Source organism: Ailuropoda melanoleuca, chromosome 19 (assembly GCF_002007445.2).
Source record: "Ailuropoda melanoleuca isolate Jingjing chromosome 19, ASM200744v2, whole genome shotgun sequence".
In the NCBI taxonomy this organism is placed as follows: Eukaryota; Metazoa; Chordata; class Mammalia; order Carnivora; family Ursidae; genus Ailuropoda; species Ailuropoda melanoleuca.
Genome location: NC_048236.1, coordinates 1,749,466 through 1,775,854, shown reverse-complemented (window position 1 = coordinate 1,775,854; position 26,389 = coordinate 1,749,466). Strand labels below are relative to the sequence as shown.

Sequence of the window (26,389 nt, the reverse complement as noted above, 5' to 3'; positions counted from 1 at the left end):
TGTCCGGGCAGGGGATGGCGGAGGCGGGGCAAGGGGCGTACTCCTCGTCCTCGTTCGCGTCAATCATGAACACGGGGCGCGGGGGGAGGACCAGACGTCCGACTACGTCCTGCCCCGCCGGAAGTGGAGGAGCGGGTTCAACCGCGGGCTCGGAGCGGGTGAGGCGCGCGGCAACACCGGCGCCGAGAATCGGTGGGGGCGGGTGGCGGACGCCGCACCTGGGGCCGTTTGAGGGGAGCCCCTAGGGCCCGAAGGGCGTTTGTCAGGCGGTACAGAAGGGAACCCCTTGGAGAGGGGAAAAGGGGGAGGGTTCGCCCTGCGACCCGGAGCTCCCAAGTCGGGGGCTAGGGGAGGGCGGGGTTCTGGACGGAGTGTGTTTTGGCTGGTGGCGCGGACTCCGTTCGGGCTATTATTTAAGAATTGGCAGAGTTAAGTCGGGCCTCGGTTAAAGGTATGAGTCGATTTAAAAGGTGGAGGCCCCAGGAGAGGGTGGGGTGCAGGAACCTTGGGAGCGTTTGAAATGTTTTGCGGACCCAGGAGACCACAAGGAACTGGATGAAGGGCTGAAGGTGGACCTAAATTTCATTTGATCCCTATCCTTCTGCTTCCCTGTTCTTGCAGCCCCTGCCCGGATGGCAGCAGTAGTTCTAGGGGGAGACACCATGGGCCCCGAGCGTATCTTCCCCAATCAGACTGAGGAACTAGGGCCGCACCAGGGCCCTACGGAAGGCACTGGGGATTGGAGCAGCGAGGAGCCTGAGGAAGAGCAGGAGGAAACGGGGGCAGGCCCAGCTGGCTACTCCTATCAGCCCCTGAACCAAGATCCTGAACAAGAGGAGGTGGAGCTGGCACCGGTGGGGGATGGAGAAGATGTAGTTGCTGACATTCAGGATCGGATCCAGGTATGGCGGAGGAGGCACTGCTCTGGCCAGGTGAAGCTGGGATCCCCGAAGGGCTGGCCCTGAACTGTCTTCTCTGGCTCTGCAGGCCCTGGGGCTTCATTTGCCAGACCCACCATTAGAGAGCGAGGATGAAGAGGAGGGAGCTACAGGATTGAGCAACCACAGCTCTATTCCCATGGACCCAGGTAAAGAGAGCATTCTTTCATTTTGGAATAATGATGGAGGAAAGGGACTGGTCAGACCCACTAAAGGGAAGTCACGGAGGAACAGCCGGTTCCTAAAACAAGTTTGTAATCTAAGATTCTACAGACTTCAGAATCCAGATAAAATGCTATTGTGCTGGACTTGGGTGATGGGCAGACTTGCCTGGAAATAACAAGATGGATTTTGTCACCTTCCTAGCCCAAGGGTTATGGGTTAACTCAAGGAATGGAGAGCAGAGCTGGTCCCACAGTTTCTATCCCCTGACCATTCTCTGTGATTTCAGAACATGTGGAGCTGGTGAAAAGGACGATGGCTGGAGTAAGCTTGCCTGCGCCAGGAGTTCCTGCCTGGGCTCGGGAGATATCAGATGCCCAGTGGGAAGATGTGGTACAGAAGGCCCTCCAAGCCCGGCAGGGGGCCCCAGCCTGGAAGTGACTACCTTGCGAGCTGCCTTACCTCCCTGCATTCCAGGCCAGAACCAGCACAGGACTGAACACATCCCTGGTTGTAACGTCCATCTCCATCTTTCCCATCAACGCAAATCAGACTTCTTCTCAGAGACCCACTTTATTCAGTTCTGTACATATGGGGACATCGGCCCAAGCCCAACCCATCTTAGCATGTATCACTCTGTGGAGAATAAAGCACCCTATGTACACAGCCAAAAGCTGCACTGCCTGTGCCCCTGGAACCTGGGTCTGGCCCTCCTCAGCCCCTTGCCCCTCCAAGGTGTCCGAAAGGGACAAATGGGGGCCTGCCCATCATCAGCACAAACAAGGAAATAAATAGGTGTTGGGGGAGCCATGCTTGGGGCACTGCTCCCTCCTAGCTTTGGGAACCAACAGCACAGGAAAGCAGTCAGCCCCAGGGTGGTCCCTGCCATGTCTGTGATCCCAGGGCTGCTGCTCACCAAAGAGGGGGCACAGGGTAGGGTGTTTGTTCACCCCCTTCTCTTGGTCCATCTGGGCCCTATATTCATCACCTATTGTCCATAGCCTGTGCTTTTCTCCTTCGGACCTCCCATGTTCTCTTGGTCAGGCAGGGGGTAAGAGAAAATAATCCAACCCCATCAGCCTGCACGCTGCTGGGGCTGGGGGCCTACTTGTGCCTTTTGGGGGTTGGCTCCCCTCCAGCTACTCCAGGGGCCAATGGGGCTTGACATCACTTTGGTGAGAGTCATTTCCTGCTGCTCCCTATATGCTTCTGCAGGGGAGGGAGAGAAGGAAGGACACCTGGAGTTCGAATGAGAAAGGGAAGGGAGAGGAGCCTATGTATTCCTGTGTGTGTCTCTCAGAGCAGCCCCAGGTCGCTGTGGGGTTGGGAGCAGGAGGGGGACAGGCATCCCCAAGTTGTCTGAGCACGGAGGACCTCGGTGCTCAGCCTGTCTGTACTAGCCACAGGCAGGCATGAACACATTTGGGGGAGAAGGGGACCATTGTGTGAGGGTCCCCGCTTCAAGTGCCGCATCCCCTCCCTAGAGTAGCTAGAGAGGCACTGCTTTGCCCCGAGTCAGCCAGTGGGGAGCAGAGGGTGGAGGGCTAGGGCAGCGTCCCAGGGCTGAGTGGGCTGTGGCCCTGTGGTAGGACGGTGAGGGGGTCAGAGAGCCTCCTGGCTGGCAGTTAGGAACTCTTCCGCCCGCTTGTGTGCCTCCAGCGCCTTGATGGTGTACACGTCCTGGGGCAGCTCTGACTTCCGCCGCAGCAGCACCTTCTCCTTCTTGATGTCCTTCAGCATCTGTGTGTGGGTACGGGGAAGGTGAGGGATGCTGACCAACTCCCAACAGTTTCTGTGGTTTCCTCCCCTTATTCCTTGGCTCCCGTCTCCCCTCCCTTCCGGAGCTCTTACTTCTGCTCCCCACTCCCTCTGTGCCTTCCCACCTGCACGGCCTCTGTCTCCACTGTCCTCTTCAGAAGCTGGATGTCCTCTGCCGTGGGGGTCTCTGTCTCCATTGAGTATACGGGAGGCAGTGGTGGCGGGGCTCGAAACATGGGATACTGACAAGGAAAGGAGAGCCACGGGCAGGCGGTGAGAGCCACTTCAGAAGTTGCTGGACCTGTATGCTTCCTGTGCTTCCTCAGACAAACCCTCCCTCAGCCACATGGGGCCCCTGAGTTCAGGGCAGTGGCGGCAAAACCTCACCTGGGGATTAAGTCGGGCCAGCTCCTCGATCTTTTGCCACATCTCTTCTCTTTCCTTCATTCGGAACCGGCCCCTGAGGGAGCAAGGATGGGGTGGAGTGGGGGAGGTGGGCTTGAGAGAAGCAAAGGGGCCCGGGGGGTGAAGATAGAAGGCCCCAGGTAGAGAGGCACTCACTTCTGTTTCTCTGCCTTGTACTGTTGTGTGCAGTCATCGAACAGCTTCTGGTTCATCTCCATAAACAGCTTCAGCGCATTGTAGATGAGTCCATGGATTGTCCTGCCGCCAGGAAGAAGGATCAGGTACAGGAGGCCTTACGGATACCGAGGGCAGTGCTGGGACCCCAGCTGGCTCTCTCCTGGGAGGGGTCTCTCCTAAGGGTTTTCACAGACCTCTGCAGCGTGAGCTGCTCTCTCTAGCCAAGTCATGTGACTGGAGACCGCCATTTCAGGGTCTTTATAGCCAACAGTCCGCCTGTCTGTCCTTCACCTCCCATGCTCCAAGACCTCCCTTCTTCCCACCGCTTCCTAGCCTCTGGCCCGCCTCCCAGCAGCACTTGCGTTCAGCACGGAAGCCTCTACAACACTGGGATTCAGCACATGCTAAAAAGATCACATTGGCTTCTCAGAGCACAGAATCAGGTCTCCAAAGCTGCAGTCTATCTGGCCGTAAGAAAGGATACAAGTCCCGCTCTGCTGTATGCTATCACAGCCCTGTCTCACACACCTGTCTTCTCCCTGGGCAGGTCCTCAAGGGCCCATCAGCATGCAGTGGGCACCAGCCACCACCCCCCGCCCCGCTTGGTGACCAGATGAGGCCGCTGGCGCTTCAGTTTTTCCACACCCTCACAGGCTCCCAAACCAGAGTCCCACCGCCCAGCCCTGCCCCCGCCCCGTACTTGTTCCAGTGGCTCTTGGAGTTCCTGTAGAGGGCAGGGAACATGATGGGGAGGACTCGGGCAGCATTGTCACTTATCAGGCTCATGATGTACTCATTGTTCCAGTAATAGAGGGCACGCTCTGCCACCTGGTGGGGACAGGTGGGACTCAGCAGGGATACGGTTCGCTCTGCTGGAAACCCTCCTCGGTTTCTGGGAGGCGGGATGGGGATGTGCTGGTCTGAGTCCCACCTGGAAATGGGGGCTGGAGACACACTTGGCAAGCTGGCGGAAGAGTGGTTCCATCACTTTACTGAACTCTGAAGGTTCAATGACATCCAGAATCTCCTCAAGCTCATTCAGGAACATGACTTCTTTGGGGCTGTGGGTCTTGGGCCAGAACTTGAGAAGTCCTACAATCACCTGTGAGAAGAAGAGGACATGGGGAGAAAATTCTCCCTCAACACCTGCCTGCTTCTGCCGGAAGTCTTCCTGCCCTTTCTCCCCACCCTGGTGGGCACAGCTTGGGTGCCCCCCCTCCCCGCCAACTGCTCACGTTTCTCTGACCTGGGTTTGTTTTCTAGGTATATACAGGTTGTTGTCCTTCAGAGAGGAAAGCATGTCACCTGTTGGGCCACATTCCTCCTGAGCCCCTGCTTATGGCATTACTCGACAGACAGGCTGGCAAGTCTAACTGACAAGAAGAGGTGTCCTGGGGCTGGGAAGGGGAATTACCGGCTCTGTGAGACTGCTCTCCTTCTCCAGGAACTGTACCACACAGTAAGCCAGCTGCAAAAGGGTGGGGTAGAAAGGAGGTGAGGTGCAGGGCCCAGGTCTCAGAGATGTCAGGGACAGAAGCAAGAGCCCAGAATGGAAGAAGAGGTGTAAAGAGAAATCATCCCACCCACTCCTTCTGCCACCCCCATCCCAGCTGGAATACCTTCCCCTCGCTCTCTGCTGCCAGGCAGGGACCATCAGGAGGAAGGCGGCTCACCTGCGGGTGGTAGACACTCAGGGACTTGACCTTGTGAAGGGGAAGCAGGACACGGATGAGGAACATCTTGTGCTCTTCCTTAAGGGGCAAGGCGAAGCCGTTGATGATGCTGGGGTTACAGGAGGTTGGTTAGGGCCAAGGGGCCGCGTCCAAGTTCAGTGCTCCAATCCCCCCAACCTTCCTCAGGCATGCGTGCCCCCTCACCCCCCTCACCTGCCAAGGATCTCGAGGAGCTCAGCAATCCCGTTGTGATGCTCTGTCTCATAGATGAACCTGAGGGAAGAAAGAAAGGCTCTGACAATCCCTGATGTCCCTGAAGCTCTCTGCAGAATCCCCCTACCTCCCTGCTCCCACCCCAACTTAGCAAAGCTCGCTTTGCTCCTAAGCCTGGCTCCTGGCCTCACCTGTAGAAGATGTGGTTGATCTGCCTACGGATATAAGCCCGGAGCCCCAGAAACTTGCCGTAGATGCGATGCAAGATGGTCTTGAGGAAGTCCCGCTCTCGAGGGTCCTCACTGTCAAACAGGTCCAAGAGCTGCGAGCCGGCAAGGGGAAAGGTGGTGGGTGAGGCAGGAGCCAGGAAAAGGCCAGGGCTGGGGAGACACAGGGTCCTAGCCAGGGGACACCCAGAGGTTCTCTGGATGGGGGGTGGGGACAAGTCCCTGGCAAGCAGACTGCTGCTCTCACATGGCTCTCCCCAGCGTAATGTCTGGGTGTGCACGTTTACATGCCCCACTGCCGGGGCACAGGTAACTCTTGCTTGTTTCCTTCAGTTACGCTGGAAGCATCTTGAGAGCAGAGAGGTTTGTTTATCCAACCCTCCACCACCAGTCGCTTTGTACCAGACCCGGCTGAAAGCCCATATACTCAGCAGGTGGGGAAAAAGCGGGGCCTGCAGCGAGGGCTGCGGGGTTAGAGCTCATGCACTGGAAGGAGGGCAGGACGGGAACTTCAGGGACTCACGGCAAGGACAAACTTCTGGTCGATATACTTCTTGGCTATGTTTGGCTGGAAATCAGGAGACTCAAGGAAACGTAAGAAGAACTCATACACGAGCTGTCGGGGGCAATGAGCATCCGCTTAGGGGGCGTTCCCCAAGAGCTGGGCGATCCCCCCCGGCTGCTGGTCTCTGAGCGCCCCATTCCCTGCAGCCAGGGCCCGCCTTCCCCCTCACTCCGATACCTGCAGATGGGGCCAGGCAGCTTCCAGGGTGGGCTCATCCTCTTCAGGGTCAAACTCGGCCCCAGTGGGGTTCGATGAAGGTGGCAGGGTCCGGAAGAGGTTCACTGAAAACTGAGGGGTAGGACCCAGGTGAGAGCTCCCGTCCAGGCTTCTCCACAGCCGCTGGCCCTGCCCGCTCTCCCCTTTGCCCAGTGCCCACCATGGTGACCGCCTCAGGGTAAATGGCCTCCGTGACAACATCACGACTGTGGGTGATGTACTCCACCATCTCGTTGAGTCCTGCCCGCTTCACCTCCTTGAATTTGAGGTCACTGAGCGGATCTGATACAAAGTCAAAGAGGACGCAGCACTGGCGCAGCTTCTGGATAAAGAGCTCCTCCCGCTCCTGGGTGGGCGAATCTGGGGGTGGTGAGGCAACAGTCATATTCTCCTCCCCTGGCCCTTCACTGCCAGGCGCCACTTGCCTTACAGGCCTTTCCCCTACCCCGACCTGCTGCCAGCCTGCTCCCCTGGCAGCCCCAGCCCCAGCGGAACTCCCTCTCACACATTCTGCAGAACTTCCATCCCTCCAAAATACCCCAAGCCTCCATTCGACCAATGCCCCGTGACCCCTAGGCCTGGTGCACCAGGCCCTTAACCTTTTCCAAGTACCTTTCAGGGCAGGAAGCTTCTGCAACTCCCGATTCTTGCTGAGATTGAAGCGGGATGAGCTTTGCCGTCGCTCCTTCTTGACAATCTGGGGCCCTCCGGAATACTTGATTTTGCTGAGTTGTGTCGGGGGTGGCGTGCTGTTGCTGGGACGCTTGTTGGATGATGGGGGCTGGGGCTGGGGCTGGGGCTGTGGCTGCGGCTGCGTCTGGGCCTAGTCAAACAAGTGGGTCGTTGAAGTCGGCTGCGAAGTACGCCTCCCACCCTGGGCCGCCGCCCAGCCCTCCGTCCATTTAGGCCTGTACAGGCCTGGGCAGCCAAGCAGCTGTCTCCTACCCTGGAGCAGCTCTGGTCAGCATCAGAGATAACTAACGTCTATTATCCCTAGAAGAGAGGGGTCAGGAAGCTGTGTCTTCCAAAATGGTGCCCACTGCCTGTGCATCAAGAGCCTTCAAAATGTTCTAGTTCATGAACAGCAAATCTAACTGATGAATTGATGGTAACAGAAGTCAAAAAAGTGGCTGTCTTGCCAGGGCAGGGCTGACAGGGGTGTGGGTTTAACTGAGAAGGGACCTGAGGAAACTTCTGAGTAATGGAAACATTCTATATCTTGACTGGATCTGGGAGGTGGTTCCTAGCAGAAACATACATGAAAATTCATTACGCAGCATACTTGAGATTAGTGTACTTTATTGCTTCAATGAATGCGTCACATTCTTCCGTTAAAAGTTAAACACCCCCCCCGATAAAAAGTTCAAAGAAAGAAATTCATTTTTGTGTCTCAGTAGTTTTAACTATGAAAAATATAGCTTAAGAAAAATCCTACAGGGGTGCCTGGGTGGCTCAGTTGGTTGAGTGTCCGACTCTTGGTTTCTGCTCAGGTCATGATCTCAGGGTCCTGGGATCGAGCGCTCAGTGGGGAGTCTGCTTGAGATTCTCTCCCTCTGCCCCTACCCATCCCACAAGCACACGTGTGGGCGTGCGCTCTCTCTAATAAATAAATAAATCTTTAAAAAAAAGAAAAAAAAAGAGGGGCGCCTGAGTGGCTCAATAGGTTAAGCGTCCGTCTTCGGCTCAGGTCATGATCCCAGGGCCCTGGGATGGAGCTCAGCGGGGACCCTGCTTCTCCCTTTGCCTGATGCTCCCTCTGCTTATGCTCTCTCTCTGACAAATAAATAAAATCTTAAAAAAAAAAATAAGAAAAGGAAAAGAGAAAAATCCTTCATATAAAAGAAGGCTTTGTGTGTACTTTTACAGCCCTATTTATAATGATAGATAGATAGATAGATAGATAGATAGATAGATAGATAGATAGAAGGAAAATCATGGAGTTAAAATTATGTTTATAAAAACTAGGTACTAAATGTAATCACACATGGTTCAGCTGTGGAAAATATTTACACAGCTATAGTAATTTGCCCAAACTTGGTGATAAGTATTTTGGGAGCATGGGAATGGTCTGGGTTGGAGATCTAAGGCACTGAGGCCTTAATTTTCCATAGTAGAAAGTCAATAGATAATATCTAACACTCGAAAATTAAAGGAAAAAAAGCAGTAAAAGAATCTTATTTGGAAGTATAGAAGTCAATTTCCAAGGAAAGGGGAGTTGAAAGCGGTCACCACAGAACAACAGGAGAACAGGGGGCTCAGCAGGGACTGTTCTTTTCATTGTAAAACCAAGGGTCCTACCTGACTTTCCCGACAATGTACATGTTGTCATGTTGACAAAAATTTAAAATAAAACAAAACGAAGCCTAAAACTACGTAATGACAGAAAATTGCTTCCTATGCTAAGTTAAATAAGGATAATGCAAAACTGTACGTGCAGAATGAGCTCACCCACACTCTGACACATGCACGGAAAGCAAAACCCAGTGAAGAAGGAAGAAACAAGAGCAAGTCCACCACTGTGTTCGTGACTTATCTCCTGTTGTAGCACAATGATATGTGACTTTTTTCTACTTTTCTCAATGTTGTACTAGCTGACCCTTCTACACAATTGGAGAAAAACTGCTGATTTTTAAAAGCTATCTCTTGACTTCCTCCCAGACACGGGTGTCAGAGCCCCAAAAAGCCCATTTTTCAGAAGGCTACACACAGGTGTGTGCGGGGCTGTCCACCCCCAGGTCCTGGCAGGTAATGACCTGCGGGAAGAGGGCAGAGCGGAGCCACAGGACAACCCTTGCCCCCAGGACTGCAGCAGGACCAGAGGACTGAGGCCATGTCCAGCTGGCTGCCACACCACAGGAGAAGTTGACCTTCTGTCCTCATACCTGCCATCCCCACCACTCCTCCAGCCTCCTCCCCAAATTCTGACTTCCTACCACAACAATGGGAGAATGGGAAATCCTCTGGGATAGGGGGAAGGGACGAGGACAGAAACGCTATGCTTTGTAGGCTCTGAATTTTTTATAGAAACAATTATGTCAAGCTTGTGACCTATCTGGGGATCAGAGGCGAGGAGACACGCACTGGAGCTAGCCCAGGGCAGGCCTGTGGGTGTAGGGTAGCTCATTACCTTTCTGGCCATCTGGCCTTCTCCACCTGAAACGACTGCTCCAGACACTACTCTGACTAGGGGAGTGCAAGGAAATGGGGCAAGAGCAGCCGCCACACTCCTCTCCTGCCATGACCAGCGCGCAGCCAGTGTGATGTTGGGTAGACTGTGAAAGGCACCCTGGAGTCTGGGGTCTCTCCCCCTGCATCTGGCACTTGGGTCATACCTGGGGGAGGGATAGAGGAGAGAGGCAGAAGGGTGGGAGACCAGAGCTCAGCGTGGATCAGACCCACCCCTGCTTCGGGCCTTCATTTCCCTGTTGTAGGAACAACCAAACCCTTATCTGTGGAGCTTAGTGATCAAAAGCACCGACGCATGCTAGACTGCCTCGGTTTGACTCCTGCTCTGTCATTTACTAGCCAAGTAACCTCCAGAAAGTCATATAGTCTGCCTGCCTCAGTTTCCTCATCTGTCAAGTGGGGATGACAACAGTACCTACCTCATAAGGTTGTAATAAGGATTTAGGGGAACATCATATGGCTCACAGGAGTGCTTTACGAGAAGTGTCTTCTACTAGTATCACGATTATTTCCCATTCCTGGATTTTAGGAATGCAATTTGGAAATTCCTAAAACTAGCACACCTCAAATGTTCCTATGGGTCCATTATCTTCCTCGGTCTAAAATGGGAGAACCCAAGGGGTGCCTGGGTGATTCAGTCAGTTACATATCTGACTCTTGATTTTGGCTCAGGTCATGATCTCAGGGTTGTGAGACTGAACCCCACGGTGGGCTCCATGCTGGGCTTGGAGCCTGCTTAAGATTCTCTCCCTCTGCCCCTCCCTGCCTTCTCTCTCCCTCTCTCTCAAAAAAATAAATAAATACAATGGGGGCACCCAAGAAAGCATTTCATCTTTCAAGATCCATTTAAGTCCCACCCTCTTCCAAAAACCCTTCTCAACTCCAACCCTTTGGTGTCCAATCCCTGCCCCTGACCTCTCAACACTACTTGTCTGTTTCACTGGTTCTGTGACCATCCCTGGTAATGCTTCTTGCTTGGTGTGTTCACATATCCAACTCGGTAAGTGCCTTGAAAGCCAGGACCCTGGTTTGCACCCCTCAGGGTGAGCACTGGCACCTAACAGGCATTCAATGAAGGGCTGGATGGTTGATTGACAGGGGGCCAAGCCCAGGCCTTTCCTGTCCCAAGTCAGGACCCATCAGAAGAGAGCACTGTGCAGTGTCAGGGGCAGAGTAGGAGGGAGGAACATTAGTGATACCAGGACGAGGGGCTCAGTGGCAGCTGAGGAACAAAACTCTGAGGGAGAGCGTATCTCTCTCTGTCTTCCCAGATAACCACAGACCCCCTTCACCTCCACAAACCTCACACTGAGAAGAGGTCCAGGGAAATGAGGAACTGGCCCAGAAAGGGAGAAGCAAGGCCTCAGTTTTCTCTGCTAACATAGAAATGGACAAATCTCCAAGGAAGGTTAAGAGAACAGAGGGCTGAATGGCTAAAAATCAAAGTTTAAAAACCAATAGGTCTCTTCCCTACTAGGATTGCATCGTTGAAGGCGGGGGTGGCCCGAGAGCAGCTGAGCTCAGCCTGCCCTGCCCCACCCCACAGGGCCACCCTGGTTTTATAAGGACCATTGGCTCCCGGGCCCCAGACACAAGGAGCATCTGAGAGACAGCTGGTCCAGCCAGCAGAGCGCCTGGCTGCCAAGCCTCAATGAGACATTCCCTGGTCTATTCACTCTTCACTGGGAGACATGCTTGTCAGAAGGGAGGTATGGGGCTGTGCCAGGGGCTCACTTCATGTTCAACTCTTTCTCCTAAAAGCTTCAACTTTCTTTCTTTTTACATTTTTTTAAAGATTTTATTTTTTAGTAATCTCTATACCCAACATGGAGCCTGAACTTACAACCCCAAGACCAACAGTTGCATGCTCTGCTGACTGAGCCAGCCAGGCGCCCTGGAAAAGCTTCAGTTTGTTTTTTCTTAAGATTTTATTTATTTGAGAGAGAAAGAGAGAGAGCACACTGGAGGGGGAGGAGCAGAGGGAGAAGGACAAGCAGACTCTGTGCTGAGCTCGGAGCTGGAAGTGGGGCTTGATCCCATGACCCCGAGATCACGACCCAAGCCAAAATCAAGAGTCAGATACCTGACTGACTGAGCCACCCAGGAGCCCTAAAGCTTCAGCTTTTAACTTCTCTACTGACCTGGGATGGAGATGGGAAGCAAGTGAGTCCCCGGGGAACCTTCTGCAACCCTCCCAGCATGGGTGGACACTGACCAAAGAGGCAAGCCAGCCAACCTGCTCTCCGCCCCCTACTACATTCTGCCTGGTCCCACTTCTGAGACTCTGTAGTGGCCATCTCCTCTGCCTGAGGTCCTTCTCCTCCCACCTCCAAGAAGCCTTCCCAGATTCAGGCCTCCAGCACTCAAGTGGGACTTCAAATTTATGCACCAAGTTCACATTCAAGAGACTGCAACTAAACTTGCCCACTCTGAACCAATCCTAGTCCAAACTAATCCTAATGCAGCCACCATTAACAATCAAACCCAAATATTTAAATGTAAAGTAGGAGGCAGAAATAGAAATCAAGTACTATAGAAACTATTATGGGGTCCTGGTTGGCTCAGTCGGTAGAGCGTGCAACTCTTGATCTCAGGGTTGTGAGTACGAGCCCCACACGGGTGTAAAGATTACTTTAAAATAAAATCTTTATTTTTTTATTTTTTTATTTTTTTTAAAGATTTTTTATTTATTTATTAGACAGAGATAGAGACAGCCAGCGAGAGAGGGGAACACAAGCAGGGGGAGTGGGAGAGGAAGAAGCAGGCTCATAGCAGAGGAGCCTGACGTGGGGCTCGATCCCATAACGCCGGGATCACGCCCTGAGCTGAAGGCAGACGCTTAACCGCTGTGCCACCCAGGCGCCCCTAAAATCTTTATTTTTTAAAAAAGATTTTATTTGAGAGAGTGAGAGAGAGAGAGCATGAGTGGGGGGAGGGGTGGAGGGAGAAGCAGACTCCCCACTGAGCAGGAAGCCCGACGTAGGGTTCGATCCCAGGACCCTGAGATCATGACCTGAGCCGAAGGCAGACACTTAACCAACGAACCACTCAGGCGCCCCTAAAATAAAATCTTTAAACGGGCACCTGAGTGGCTCAGTTGGTTAAGCACCTGCCTCTGGCCCAGGTCATGGTCTCACGGTCCTGGGATCGAACCCCACGTCGGGCTCCCTGCTCAGTGGGGAGTCTGCTTCTCCCTCTGCCTCTCCCCCTGCTCGTTCTCTCTCTCTCTCTTGCTCAAATAAATAAAATTGTTTAAAAAATCTCAAAAAAAGAAAAAGTATTGTAAGGGGTGCCTGGCCGGCTCATTGGTAGAGCATGCGACTCTTGATCTCGGGCTCCTGAGTTCAAGCCGCACGGTGGGCAAAGAGCATACTAAAAAAAAAAAAGTATCATAAGAAAAAGATGAAAGGTAAAACTAATGGTGAAAAACACAAGATTGGGGCACCCGGCTGGCTCAATCGGAAGAGCATGTAACTCTTGATCTTGGGGTCGTAAGTTTGAGCCCCACGCTGGGGGTAGAGACTACTTAAAAAAAAAGTTTAAACAGGGCGCCTGGGTGGCTCAGTCGTTAAGTGTCTGCCTTCGGCTCAGGGCGTGATCCCGGCGTTCTGGGATCGAGCCCCACGTCAGGCTCTTCCACTGGGAGCCTGCTTCTTCCTCTCCCACTCCCCCTGCTTGTGTTCCCTCTCTCGCTGGCTGTCTCTCTCTGTCAAAAATAAATAAAATCTTAAAAAAAAAAAAAGTTTAAGGGAAAAAAAAAAGAAAAAGGCAAAGATTAACCTCATCACTTTTGCTTAATGAATTAACTAGTCAAATAAAGATCATTTTAGTTTTGGGGGCGCCTGGGTGGCACAGCGGTTGAGCGTCTCCCTTCGGCTCAGGGCGTGATCCCGGCGTTATGGGATCGAGCCCCACATCAGGCTCCTCCGCTATGAGCCTGCTTCTTCCTCTCCCACTCCCCCTGCTTGTGTTCCCTCTCTCACTGGCTGTCTCTATCTCTGTCGAATAAATAAATAAAATCTTTAAAAAAAAAAAAAAAGATCATTTTAGTTTAAGACCCCCAGATCATAGAGGCCTTCTCTCCTATCCCGACATCCACAGCTCTGTCTAGCTGTGCTTCATTACCGTCTCCTTCCCTCTCTCACTGGTTGTCTCTATCTCTGTCGAATAAATAAATAAAATCTTTAAAAAAAAAAAAAAGATCATTTTAGTTTAAGACCCCCAGATCATAGAGGCCTTCTCTCCTATCCCTACATCCACAGCTCTGTCTAGCTGTGCTTCATTACCGTCTCCCCTCACTTACTGATTAAACGTCATGCTAAGCCATACAGATCAAAAGGTGGCCCCTGTCCTCAGAGAGCTCACAGTCCAGGGGGCGAGACCAACACGCAGGCAGCTTGGGAGCAGGGAAATGAAAAAGCCGAGAGCGTCGCTGCGGATCTGGGAACACACACTCTGGCTGAACAATTAGTGAAGACGCTCCTAAAAGGGTGACTTCTGATGTGGCTCTCAAAGGACAAATGTGCGTTTAGCAGGCAAAGAAACAGAGCAGAAAAATAAAGTAGTCCACGCCCATGGAATCTCATCGGTAAGGGCCCAGGGTCATAAAAGGGCTCATATCGGAGAATGGGAAGTCCAGCGGGGTGAGAAACCAGGAGGGGTGCTGGAAGAATGGGGTGGGGCCAGCTCACAGGGGTCCAGAGTGTGAGTTTGAATTGTAACCTGTAAGATTTTTAAATTTAATTTAATTTAATTTAATTTATTTGACACAGAGAGTGCGGGCAAAAGATGGGGGAGTGACAGGCAGAGGGGGAGGGAGAAGCAAGCTCCCCGCTGAGCAAGGGGCCCCATGGGGGGGCGGGGCTTCATCCCAGGACCCTGAGATCATGACCTGAGCCGAAGGTAGACGCTTCACCAACTGAGCCACCCTAAGTAGAGGACTGAGAAAACAAAAAAATGTTTTTAGGGTAACAACTCTGGCTACTGGGAGGACAGGCTGAAGTGGATGAGACTGGGGTAATTTCTTCCTTCCTCTGTCCCTGCTTCTGGAACTCAGGACAGGGCACAGGACATAGAAGAGCCCAGGTAGGGAGCTGCTTTCTCCAGAGACAGACCAGGAAGGACCACTGCCCGCAGCAGTGGGTCAACAGTGAGTCTGACCTAATCTCTCAAGGCTCCTTTCCGCTCTAAGACTCTTCAAGAATCTTGTCATCATGTCATTAAGAACACAGGAGAACTGGCTCCTAAGCCACACAACACTGGGTTGCATTCCAGCTCAACTGTTTACTGGCTGAGTAAACGCTATTTAACGTCACTAAGCCTCAGTTTCATCTGTGAAATGGGATGATGACGATAATGGAATGACCTCAGGGGAGTGCTGTCTAGATTAAATGAGATCAAAAGATTAAATGCAAGCAAAGGTCTCAGGACAGAGCCTGGGTGAACAGTGTCTGTTCTCAAATTCAAGTCAACCCAACACCTGTGAACATGACCTTATTTGGAAATAGGGCTTTTGCAGACATAATCAAGCTGGGGTGGGCCTTAAATCCCATAAAGCTAGTGTCCTCATAAGAAGAGGAAATGCAAGGGCACCTGGGGGGCTCAATCGGTTGAGTGTCAGACTCTTGATTTTGGCCCAGGTCATCATCTCCGGGTCCTGGGATCAAGCCCCCGGTAGGACTACCCACTGAGCGGGCCGTGTGCTTATCTCCCTCTCCCTCTGCCCCTCCCCCTGCTCACACTCTCTCTCTCAAATGAATAAATAAATTTTAAAAGAAGAAGAAGGAGAAGAGGGAAACATGAACACAGAGACACAGGGGAGAACCCCATATGAAGACGGAGGAGGAGACTGGAATGATGTATCCACAAGCCAAGGAACATCAAGGATTGTTGAAAACCACCAGAAGCTAGGGAGAGAGGCATGGCAGAGACTCTTTCCTAGAACCTCCGAGGGACATGGCCTCTGACATGTCGATTTCAGATACCTGGCCTCCAAGAGTGTGAAAGAATAAATCTCTGTCATTTTAAGCCACCTAGTTTGTGGTCATTTGTTATGGCTGCCCTAGCAACCTACCACACAAGTGAACTGCTGAAGAAAATAAATGGCGGCTGCTATCTATCGTTACTAGGCTCAATTGAAAAAGCTCTGGCAAATGCATGACACAGGGTAAATCTGGCTAGAAGAGCCCCAAATTCTGGACTACAAAAAGCAAGGAAAGGACTGTGCCAAATGGCTTTGGATGACCTAGGCCTGGTAGCCCGGCCCCCAACTTTTCTACCATCCCTCTGCCTGGGGCCCCATGGGGACATGCCTAGACAATCACGCACAATTCTTGCTGCTGCCTCCTACAGGTGAGCCCTGGGCAACACTTCACAGAACGGAGCCCAAGGGGAACTCAGCACTCTCCTTTTCCAAAAGGCCTTGTATTAAACCACTGCCTTTAACCCATGGGTCCAGAAAGGTAGTGGAGAAATCCCTGTAGTTGGTCTCAGCATCTTTCTTCGCCTGTTTGAGCTTTCACTTTCCTACCTAGGAAAGGAGAGGAGTAGACTCTAAGGTTACTTCCAGCACTTTTTTGAAGTTGATTGGTTTGCTTATCGGTCACTAATGCATTCAAATACTGGTACCGCTGGTGTGCCAGGTCCTTCGGCATGGAAGGGGGGGCCTCACAGAGCTCACGTGCTAACACAAGAGTTAAAACTGATGAACAAAAAATTCACATCAAATTCCTTAACTACAGCTGTGATTCAATGCTGCTGTGGGGTGGTACTGGGTGCCAGAAGGGCAGACAGCGGGATGACCACGTCCTGGTGGGGAGGGAAGGGGAGGTGGTCAAGGAAGACTGCTTTTAGGACAAGACATCCAATCTATCTAGTAACCGAACAAGGAGGAGTTAGTTAGGCAAAAGATGAGAACAGTCCCCTAACTATTCCTTTCTGTCCCTTTAAATCCTATTTCTAAGTCCCTCTTGCTGCTTTGAATGTCAGTTGCCAGCTCCCAGGCACCTTCCCTGTGGGTCCCACAGATGTCACCATTCCTAAAGGGGAGACTGAGCCCAGAGGGAGTGTCTTCCAGGAGCACTGACTGATGATTTATTAAGAACCAAGTGCATGAGGGGCACCTGGCTGGCTTCGTCAGCAGAAGCATGTGACTGCTGATCTTGGGTCACGAGTTCGAGCCCCGCACTGGGTGTAGAGATTTTTTTTTTTTTTTAAGATTTTATTTATTTATTTGTCAGAGAGAGAGAGAGCACAAGAAGGGGGAGCAGGAGGCAGAGGGAGAAGCAGGCTCCCTGTTGAGCAGGGAGCCCGACGTGGGACTTGATCCCAGGACCCTGGGATCATGACCTGAACCAAAGGCAGATGCTTAACCAACTGAGCCACCCAGGCGTCCCTAGAGATTACTTAAATATAAATAAAAATACACCCCCCCACTTCCAAAAAAGAGCCAAGTGTACAAGCATATAGGTGTGGGGGAAAAAGCAATGCACCATCTAGCACACCCAGGTCCTCCCCTCAGAGTCCACAGTCTGGTGGAGAGAAACACATGTTGGACAAATAGTTTCAGCACTGAATGATAAGGCCTATCCCAGAGACATGTTCAGATATGAGCTCAGAGGAAGGAAGAATTCATCTTTCATGGTCCTCAACTCCCATGTCTGTAAAATGGGGAAAACCAACCCTGCTTTCTCTGATTACTTAAGTGAGGCCTAAAATGATGGTCAGAGGTGTGACAAGTGCTGGGATCTCTTTAGAGGTGACAGGGACCAGAAGTACCTAGAAAAATCTAAATCCAGGGTTAACCCCAAACACTTGTTAATCGATCTCTTCTTCCCCAAAAACCCACAAGCTCTGCCCATAATTAGAGAGCTATTTCCTGCTGTCTTCCATTCCTCTGAAAGGTTTAGAACAGGAGAGAAGAAGCAGAGAAACCAAGGATCACCAGTTTCTGAGTAACAGGGGTGCTTGCTCAACGTGCCCAAAGGACTGGCCACATCTTGAGCAGCCCACTGAGCACACTCCCAAACTTCCCGGGACATACTCTGGACTTAAGTCTCTCCACCCTCCAGTGCTCTCCCAGCTTGCCATTTATTGCTTTAGAGCCCTAGATTGCTGAGCTGTGCTGACCTCTGCTCCTGACTGTCCTTTAGCAGCAACCCTATGATCAAAACTAAGGGCAGTGGGCCCAGCCCTGCCTGCCAGACTCAGGAATACCAGCCGCTCCCCACCCCTGGCCCTATCCTGAGCCACGCTGAAGCCACTCACGCCCCACGGAGCACCCGTGTACTTCTTCCTCTCTCCCCAGCACCTGATACCCCTCGCTTTTTGCCCTAAGGAGAAAGGAATTCGCATCACTCAAAGTTGGCAGTCAGAGAAATGACTTTCACGGGAAATGCTGGGGAGTCTGAAGACCTGCCGAGTCTCTTTGCTCCACACCAGCCAAAGGGGAGGCTGCCCAGGGCAGCTACCGGGCTGGGCTGTCCAAGCCCCTCCCAGGCTGCGGAAATCCCCGTCCCTTCTGCCAGGATAACTTCTGGCCCCCCGGGGATCCCTCACCCACCAGCCATCAAGCACTTGGAGCTGGTGCCTGCACCGTAACTAGGGCTGTGCCCATGGTCATTACCTCGTCGGTGCTCTCGCCTCCACCATCCTTGCCCGAGCTGCTGGGCTTGGCCGTGCCTTTGGCAAGCTTGGGGGGCTCCTGAAGGGGAAAGATGGAGGTAGTTAGCAGATGCCAGGGGGAGGGAGAGGCCTCATCTGGACCCCTTACATCTGTGTTGTGATTATCCTTTGTCCAATGGAATCAATCAATAAGTCAGCATCATCGAGCATCTACGTTGTACCCAGCCCAGGCGAGGAAGACTTGGGGTCCACAGAGGGATAGTCAGTCCCTCCACACAGTCTGGAATCCGGTCAGGAAGACATCTCGAAGATAGGATAATTTAAGCAAGATAATGCTCGGTCACCTCACATGGCTGGTCTAAGAGCTGGGGCCTGGGAGGGCCTCCGTCCAGGAAGAACCAGGGCGAGGAGCTTTCAAAGGAAGTCCCATGGAACAAGCTACTCAGACTGGCTTCTGGCTCCAGCGGGCAAGGAGGTGCCAAGGCTCTCATGCTGGAGGGGAGGGAGTCACCACTCTTCCCCAAAGCCATCTGCAAAGACTTGGAAGCCTTTTTGGGAAATTACAAATCACACCCAGACTAGAGGGTGCTACTGGCCTAATCAGATACAGGAATCATCCCAGGAACGCCCTGGTGGACAAGCACAGGGACAGCGATGGGGGTAAAACCCTGAACTGCTACAAAGACGAGCGCTAGTCTGAAGTCTCCCTCAGGAACCAGGCCACTGGCTCAGAGCTCCGGCCTGCCCGGCGTCTCTTCCTATGCTTCAGGCCAAAATAACCAACTGCGCAGGGACAGGACAGGGAAAATGTGAAAAAGACTTGGGGATTTAGGTCTGACTGCAAGCTCAACACAAACCATCCAAGTGCCGGGGCTGTCACAGCACCCCGTGACCTTCCATCCAATTAACAGACAGAGTGTGGAGGGCTTGGCACTGGGGGGACGGGTAAGCGCCCCTGTCCTTGGCACTTCACGGGGCTATTTGGGAAGATCTGGTTCAGTCGTGAGCATCAGACTCTGGGAGGGACAAAGACAAATCCTAGGTTTTCTTCTAGCGAAATACAACCCATAATGGGAGTAGATTCAAAAGCCTGTCCTGAGAGCAACAGCTGCAAGGCTGGGATGGCTAACAGTGGAAGGGAGGAGTCCCGGTGGTGGGTGAGCAAGGGGATGTTTTACGAAGAAAGAAGAGCTGCCTGCGGACTAGAGATGCAAGTTGTTCTATGTGGATCCAGAGGCCGAGAGCCATGGGCTGAAGTGACAGGAAGACAGGCTGAGGCTCCAAACGAGGAAGGATTTTCTCCTAGAGTAGCAGCACAGAAACGGGCTGCAAGCCCTGGTCCCGAGAGCCTTCAAGCAAAGGAGCATTCCTGACTCTTCTAAATCAGGGGCAGAAGGGATTCGAGCCCTAAATGAAGACTCGGTCAGAGGACCCTGGAAGTCACTTCCAGCGCTGAGATTCTGCCGCTTGATGGCACCTGGGCCCCTTCAGTGACAAATGTTAAGTCATAGTGACTATGGGGGCACAGGGATTTCTGCAAGAACAGAGCTCTGCGTGGGCTGGAAGAGGGGGCAGGGAAGAAGAGACCCCTTCCCAGGTGTGGCGCAGCTCCAGGTGTCACAAGGCGTTCCTCCTTTGGGCCAAGCACCCTCTCCACTGCCCACTGACTAGGCTGGGCACACTGACCCCTTGCCAAGGGGCCAGGGAGTATGGCTCAGACCGTGGGGTGTAGAGGAAAAGGATGAGGGGTGCAGGCAGGAGTCACTGAGGCGACCGCACAGTCCCCAAACGTGGGCCTCTTGGACAAAGCTGACCCATCTTTGTACCTGTTTCATCTTTCTGCTTGACCGCAAGCTCCTTCTCCTTTTAGCACTCCTCCACCAGCCCCACTGCTCAAACCTATCTATCAGGGAGTGCTCCTAAGAGAGATCCCAGCTGCCTGCCTGCGTGCATGCGTGGGCGTGTGTGGGGGCACGGGAAGCCACGCCCACCACCCTTGCTCCTGCTGAACAGGTGGAATGCACACACCCCAGCACACCCTAGCTCACCCCAGGGCAGCCCAGCGGTCAAGTGCCTCCCGCACAGTGGTTTGGAGCCCACACTCCATTTCGGGCCCAACTCTCACTAGCTCTGTCACCGTAAGCAGGTTAACTAGGCTCTCTGAGCCTCAGTCCTCATCTCTGAAGTGACAGCAGTCATATTACCCAATTTCCTTTAGCACAGTGTCCGGCACATGAATAACCCAATGTTAGTCAATGTTATTACTATTATGAAAAACAAGAAGGTGGAAAGGAGCTGGGCACACCGCCTGGGAACCTAAAAAAGATAAGGAGGAGGGAAGCAAATCACCCTAACAGATTGACTCAGCACCTATATATTGAGTGCCTACTGTGTGCAAGGAAGATGCCAAACCAAAATGGAGCTTAGTTACTATCTCAAGGGGGAAGAAAAGATTTGTTCACAATTAATTCCAGTCCAAGGGAACACAAAAAGACCCTAAGTGACCTATCAAGTCTTCTGCAAATCCAGGGGAGGAGGGAGAGCTCACTCCTAACTGCGGGTTCACGGAAGTCTCCAGGGAGAAGGCTGTGAAGGATGGCCAAGACTGGGACCAGCAGAGATGAAGAACAGGGAGAGGTGATGGTTCCAAAATAAAGACCCTCCGCCCACCCCTCCTCTCTGCTCCCACCCCATCCAGGCAAACCTCAGTCACATTGTCACCCCCCTCCCCTCAGGACTTGTTAAGCACTGAAGGAGGCCAAATGCAACTGGAAATCAAAAGCTGAAAGTTAAACCTTAAAAGGAATCCAAGATGCCTGGCTCTGGGTACCCCAGTCCCTCCAATACTCTTTCCCAGCCAAATACTATGGGCAAATACCTATGGTCCTAACGAGTCTAAGAATTTTTTCTTCTCAATCATCTAGGAGAAGAAGGCTTTTTGCAGCTGGGACAGTATCTGTTCCATTAAGACTAAAAACTACCGATGGGTGGGGACCCCACCAGCTTCCCCTGAATTCCCCCATGCATCCACACTCCTTGAAGGAGCCCCTTAGCCTCAGGTGTGGCTGACTTGTGTGTGCATCGTTCCCAGCTACGCTGCCCAAACCACCTCAGCAGGCCCACTCCCCAAGGACACAGGGCCTGAGTGCAGCACACCAACCTGCCGAGCCCAGGACCCCAGGAGCTTCACTGCCTAGTACACCATCACCAACCCTCCACTCAGAACCTCTGTCCCTGTGAGGTAATGGGGACAACCCAGAATCAGAGCTGCCTGCCAAATCTCTGAAAGCCCCAAGATAAAGAGCTGAACTGATAAAGGTCAGACACAGCAACCCAGCGACCCAGCCCATCAGAGGGCAAATGAAAGCAAGACACCTCTGGGGTCATAAAGTGGCTGAGCAGAGTGTCAGGCCAGAGCCAGCCCCCACCACGAGGGGCTAACCCCAGGAGAGGAGAAGCTGGGGGAGGCTGGAACTGGTATCCTAGCATCCTCTGTGTGAATCCGTACCTCAAAGGAACCACACCTCTGAGTCAGACCTCAGCAAGAGCAGGAACTAGAAGGTGGAGAGAGGCAGGGATGAAGGACAGGGGAAGGCAGTGTGGAGGTAGAAGAGGAAGGTAAGGCGGCCACATCAAGACCCGGTCTGCATCAGGACGCCGGGACAAAGTCAAGGGTGTCCGGGGGTGGCTGGCTGGCCTTTGGGGTAAAAAGGAAAACTAATCTCATAGTAAGGGCAGATTCCCAATTTGAGGGTAGTGTCGCCTAGAAAGGCAGGAATTCAGCACTGGTGCAAAACTGGAAAAATGCAAAGGTTATCTTAAGATCAGGAATAAGGGGAGGCGCTCACTCAGATTAGGAAAGGTAACTGATTTAGGATGAACTTGCAAGTCGGTTGATGCCTGTTAGGGAGGCTTTGGTACAAAGGAGGCCTTTAAATCAAGAGACCTGATATTGCAGCTGGGCCTCCAAGCAGGCTGTGTGACCTTGGCCAAGTCCCTTCCCCTATCGGGGCCTCAGTCTCCTCATCTGTATCACTAAGGATTGCACTGAATGCGCTCAGAGGTCCCTTCCAGCACTGACGTTCTGAGGTTCCATCAACAGAAGGAAGGGCTCAGTCCTGGCTTACAAGTTTGTGTGTGAAGGAAGAACTAGAGGGAGGGGCCTAGGCCAGATTTGGTGGAGGAGAGCAGTTCTAGGTCAAGGAGCTTGGCGGGGAGGGAGAAGGGGCTGTAGGGGACGGTGGAGAAGGCCGGCCCAGGCCCAGGCCCAGGCGTGTAAGAAGAGAAGGGAGGTGCAGTCTCAGATGAGAGGCTGTCCCAAACGGGTAAACGGGTGGGGTGGGGAGGGGGGGGTGGAGAAAAAGCAGGGGAGTGACCTGGGAGTGGGGCAGATCTGGAGGGAGGTGGTTACCCAGGGCCGGGGGTAGGTGAAGGGAGGAAAGGATGGAGGTGTACGTGGGGGACTCCATCCCGGGCTAGGTGAGGGAGGCTTCCCAGCTGCGGCACAGGCTGGGGGTGCGGCCAGCAGCGGGGGCGGAGGGCTGGCCCCGGGAGTCCTGCGGGGGCCGGACGGGAGGGTCAGTCTGGGGCTGTCCCGGGCCTGGCTCGGCCTCTCCCAGAGCTCCGCGCAGGCCCCAAGGCGGAGGCGCGAGGAAAAGGGCCACACTCACCTTCTCCTTCTTCAGTTTATAGGGCATCTCGGCCCGTCCGGACCCAGCCCGGCTCCTGCGGCCCCGCTCCGACTCCGGCTTTGCTCGGCCGCACTCGGCCCGCTCGGCGTCTCTTCGCCACCGCCTGCGCGCTGCGCCCGGGTCGAGCGGTGATTGCGCCTCCAATTGGCCCGAACTCTTACAAACCTGCCTGACAACCAGGCGCCGCCTCCTCGGATTGGTTGTTGGGGCCAAGCTGCTTCCTTTTTTTCTCATTGGAAAGGAAGAGTACAAACCGCCAGGGTTCGTCTCCCAGAATTGGTTGAAGTGGGAGGTCCCGCCCTAAAGTGGGTCGAGCTTAACAAAGGAGGCGGGGATAAGGGGAAGCCCAGGCTTAGCACCGAGTGCCGCACTCCGGCGTCTGGTGTGCGTAGCCCTCGGCCATTCTTCGCAGCCCGTTCCCTTCAAAAGTGGCTCTCGCTCTTTCCCTGCTCTGCTCCTTCGCCCAGTCCGAATGGAAGGAAAGAAGCCCTAAAATGAAGGATACCTTTCTTCATCGGGGTAACTTAGCACCAATTGCATCTGCAAAATTAGTGGAGAGAGCTCCCAGTATTTCTCTAGGGCATCGGTTCCTTAGACGGGGCTTGTAGAGAACGAAAGGGGAAGGCTGGCTGGCGGGGACCCTGGTGAGATGAGATGAAAATTCTGGGTTTGTTACAATTTTGGAAAGAGGGTCCCCGTTCCTATTGCAAGTGTCCTGGGATTGGGGAACCAGCTAGACTGGAACACTTGGGAATACAGTGGAAAAGCTAGGTCGTTGTTGAGTGTCTCAGGATATACGTCCCTTACTTCCACCCTGCCCAAGCCCATGTCCTAATGAGTAAGATTATTTCCTGCCCTCAGGGAGTTCACTGGTGAAGTTCCTAGACTTGTATAAACAGATGCTTAAGATACAATGTAGTGAATTACACAAACCTAGAGGTGGCTGGAGGAATGTTTCAGGAAGTCTAACCCAGGGGCACCTGGGTGGATCAGTCAGTTAAGCTTCTGCCTTTGGCTCAGGTCATGATCCCAGGGTCCTGGGATCAAGCACAGCCTTGGACTTGTCTCCCTGCTCAGCCGGGAGCCTGCTTCTTCCTCTGTCTCTGCCCCTCCCCCCACTTGTACTCACACACACACACACCCTCCCTCCCCCCGCTCAAATAAATAAAATCTTAAAAAAAAAAAAAAAGTCAAGGGACGCCTGGGTGGCTCAATTAAGTGTCTGCCTTCAACTCAGGTCATGATCCCAGGGAGCCTGTCTCTCCCTCTGCCTGCCGTCCCCCCTGCTTGTGCTCTCTCTCTGACAAATAAATAAAATCTTTTTTAAAAATCCAACCTGGGGGGCGCCTGGGTGGCACGGCGGTTAAGCGTCTGCCTTCAGCTCAGGGCGTGATCGTGGCGTTATGATATCGAGCCCCACATCAGGCTCCTCTGCTATGAGCCTGCTTCTTCCTCTCCCATTCCCCCGGCTTGTGTTCCCTCTCTCGCTGGCTGTCTCTCTCTCTCTCTCTCTCTCTCTCTCAAATAAAATCTTTAAAAAAAAAATCCAACTTGGGGGACACTTGGGTGGCTCAGTTGGTTGAGCATGTGACTCTTGGTTTCGGTTCAGGTCATGATCTCAGGGTCAGGAGATTGAGTCCCAAGGGGGGTCCGTGCTCAGCGTGGCATCTGCTTAAGACTCTCCCTCTACCTCTCCCTCTGCTCCTCCCCGTCTTCACACACTCTCTCTCATTCTGTCTCTCTAAAATAAATCAATAACTCTTAAAAAGTCTACTCCGTTTGATGATTGACTATATGAAGAAACTGGAGAAGGCTTAAGAAAAAGCCTGTGGCCCTTGACCAGGACAGCTATGTTATAAGACAAAGGCTGGCAGGGAGAAGAAAAGACAGAATTGGGAAATGTGCAGAATCAACTGAATTTGGTGATTCACTGGATTGTGGGGAAGACGGTAAGGGAGAGGGAGGAGCTGAAGATGACTTCTGGAGCCATCAGAGGTGTAGGTGGAAAATCGGTGTCGCAATGGCAAAGGAAGTAAAAGAGGATTGGTCAATAGTGACAGATTCCAGGAAATGATTGAACAAAATAAAGATCAAACACCACCACCTTGATTCTGTAGTTGTAGGTGATCTTTGCAGGAAAGTTTTCATAAGAGGAAGGAAGGTTATAATGGGTTGAAGAGTGAGCAAGACGTATGGAAGTAAAGGCAACAAATGTAGGCTCTTATCTTATGGAAATAGTATTTGCCTCCCAATGATTAATGACAATTTCAAAGTAACACAAAGCAGACTGCATCCCAACCATTATTTGCTGGGGGAAAAAGCCTGGGAAGAAAGGATATTTGTGGACGGATATTTGCATCTACCTAGGTGCTGAACTAGACAGGAGAGCAGATTTATTTACCCCATTCCCAAGCCCTCAAGGAGCACTATAGTCCTGAGGCCTAGAGCTTGCTTATGTAAAGCAGGCATATCCTTTTTGGGACTCATGCCACCATCCTCCCAGTCCTTGGTCCCTCTGGGAGACAAGGGACAGAGCCACATAATACAGTTCAAGAACTACCAAATGGGAACTTTCATCCATATGAATTCAGGTCCCTAGTACATTCTTGCATGCTCTTTTAAAGATGTGAACTAGAGGAGGAGCCTGGATGACTCAGTCAGTGGAGCATGTGACTCTTGATCTTGGGTTGTAAGTTCCAGCCCCATGTTGGGCAGACATTACTTAAAAAAAAAAAAAATGTGGAGGGCTACCTGGGTTGCTCAGTTGGTTAAGTGTCCAACTCTTGATTTTGGCTCAGGTCGGGTCATGACCTCAGGGTTGTAAGATGGAGCCCCACATCAGGATCCACGCTCAGTGTGGAGTTTGCTTAAGATTCTGTCCCTCTCCCTCTGTCCGCACCTCAAGCGTGCCTATGCCCTCTCTTTCTCTCTCTCAAAACAAAACAAACAAAACAAAATAAAGCAAAAAAGTGGAATTGGACAATTTCAAGTTTAAGACTAGAAGTACCTCCAGGAACTATAATCAGACATTTAAAAAAAATTTTTTTGGAGGGTCTGGATGGGAAACTGACTCTTGATCTCAGCTCACGTCTTGATCTCAGGGTCATGAGTTCAAGTGCCAGTGTGGAGCCTACTTAAAAAATAAAAAAATAAGGGGGCTCCTGGGTGGCGCAGTCGTTAAGCGTCTGCCTTTGGCTCAAGGCATGATCCCGGGGTTCTGAGATCGAGCCCCACATCAGGCTCCTCTGCTGGGAGCCTGCTTCTTCCTCTCTGGGATCGAGCCCCACGTCAGGCTCTTCCACTGGGAGCCTGCTTCTTCCTCTCCCACTCCCCCTGCTTGTGTTCCCTCTCTCGCTGGCTGTCTCTCTCTGTGTCAAATAAACAAAATCTTTAAAAAATAATAATAGGGGCGCCTGGGTGGCACAGCGGTTGAGCGTCTGCCTTCGGCTCAGGGCGTGATCCCGGTGTTGTGGGATCGAGCCCCACATCAGGCTCCTCCGCTATGAGCCTGCTTCTTCCTCTCCCACTCCCCCTGCTTGTGTTCCCTCTCTCGCTG

The 26,389-nt window shown here is 52.5% G+C and overlaps 2 protein-coding genes across 6 annotated transcripts; one reads left to right on the top strand and one right to left on the bottom strand.

The window, feature by feature from the left end:
- The first annotated feature begins 17 nt into the window (after positions 1-17).
- On the top strand, positions 18-1,768 carry MEA1 (male-enhanced antigen 1). Of its 4 annotated transcripts, none has more exons than XM_002914478.4 (4): positions 18-158; positions 622-902; positions 988-1,087; positions 1,390-1,768. In XM_002914478.4, the coding sequence occupies exons 2-4, from the start codon at positions 633-635 to the stop codon at positions 1,539-1,541; spliced, it is 522 nt and encodes a 173-aa protein (XP_002914524.1). In that variant the 5' UTR covers positions 18-158; positions 622-632; the 3' UTR covers positions 1,542-1,768. The 4 variants fall into 4 exon arrangements, with proteins under 4 accessions (XP_002914524.1, XP_011217054.3, XP_011217056.1 ...); XM_011218752.3 differs by having other exon boundaries at positions 108-192; XM_011218754.3 differs by having other exon boundaries at positions 131-269.
- On the bottom strand, positions 1,658-22,984 carry PPP2R5D (protein phosphatase 2 regulatory subunit B'delta). Of its 2 annotated transcripts, none has more exons than XM_034648060.1 (16): positions 22,813-22,984; positions 18,144-18,221; positions 6,947-7,157; positions 6,495-6,694; positions 6,296-6,406; positions 6,077-6,169; positions 5,518-5,648; positions 5,327-5,386; positions 5,060-5,222; positions 4,855-4,908; positions 4,372-4,542; positions 4,141-4,268; positions 3,420-3,521; positions 3,246-3,318; positions 2,984-3,100; positions 1,658-2,840 (listed from the first exon to the last, which is right to left on the bottom strand). In XM_034648060.1, exons 1-16 carry the CDS (start codon positions 22,837-22,839, stop codon positions 2,703-2,705), a joined length of 1,857 nt encoding a protein of 618 aa, XP_034503951.1. In that variant the 5' UTR covers positions 22,840-22,984; the 3' UTR covers positions 1,658-2,702. The 2 variants fall into 2 exon arrangements, with proteins under 2 accessions (XP_034503951.1, XP_034503952.1); XM_034648061.1 differs by having other exon boundaries at positions 2,703-2,840; positions 5,114-5,222; positions 22,813-22,982.
- Between the last annotated feature and the right edge of the window lie 3,405 nt (positions 22,985-26,389).

What these genes read in the sequence shown, in the direction of transcription:
- MEA1 (XM_002914478.4), top strand. Translation starts at nt 633, where the DNA reads ATGGCAGCAGTAGTTCTAGGGGGAGACACCATGGGCCCCGAGCGTATC. An exon ending in ACATTCAGGATCGGATCCAG is followed by an intron (nt 903 to 987) that starts GTATGGCGGAGG and finishes CTGGCTCTGCAG; the next exon opens with GCCCTGGGGCTTCATTTGCC. An exon ending in CTCTATTCCCATGGACCCAG is followed by an intron (nt 1,088 to 1,389) that starts GTAAAGAGAGCA and finishes CTGTGATTTCAG; the next exon opens with AACATGTGGAGCTGGTGAAA.
- PPP2R5D (XM_034648060.1), bottom strand. Translation starts at nt 22,839, where the DNA reads ATGCCCTATAAACTGAAGAAGGAGAAG. An exon ending in ATAAACTGAAGAAGGAGAAG is followed by an intron (nt 18,222 to 22,812) that starts GTGAGTGTGGCC and finishes TTTCCCCTTCAG; the next exon opens with GAGCCCCCCAAGCTTGCCAA. An exon ending in TCTCCAGCCCCCATTTCCAG is followed by an intron (nt 4,269 to 4,371) that starts GTGGGACTCAGA and finishes TGTCCCCACCAG; the next exon opens with GTGGCAGAGCGTGCCCTCTA.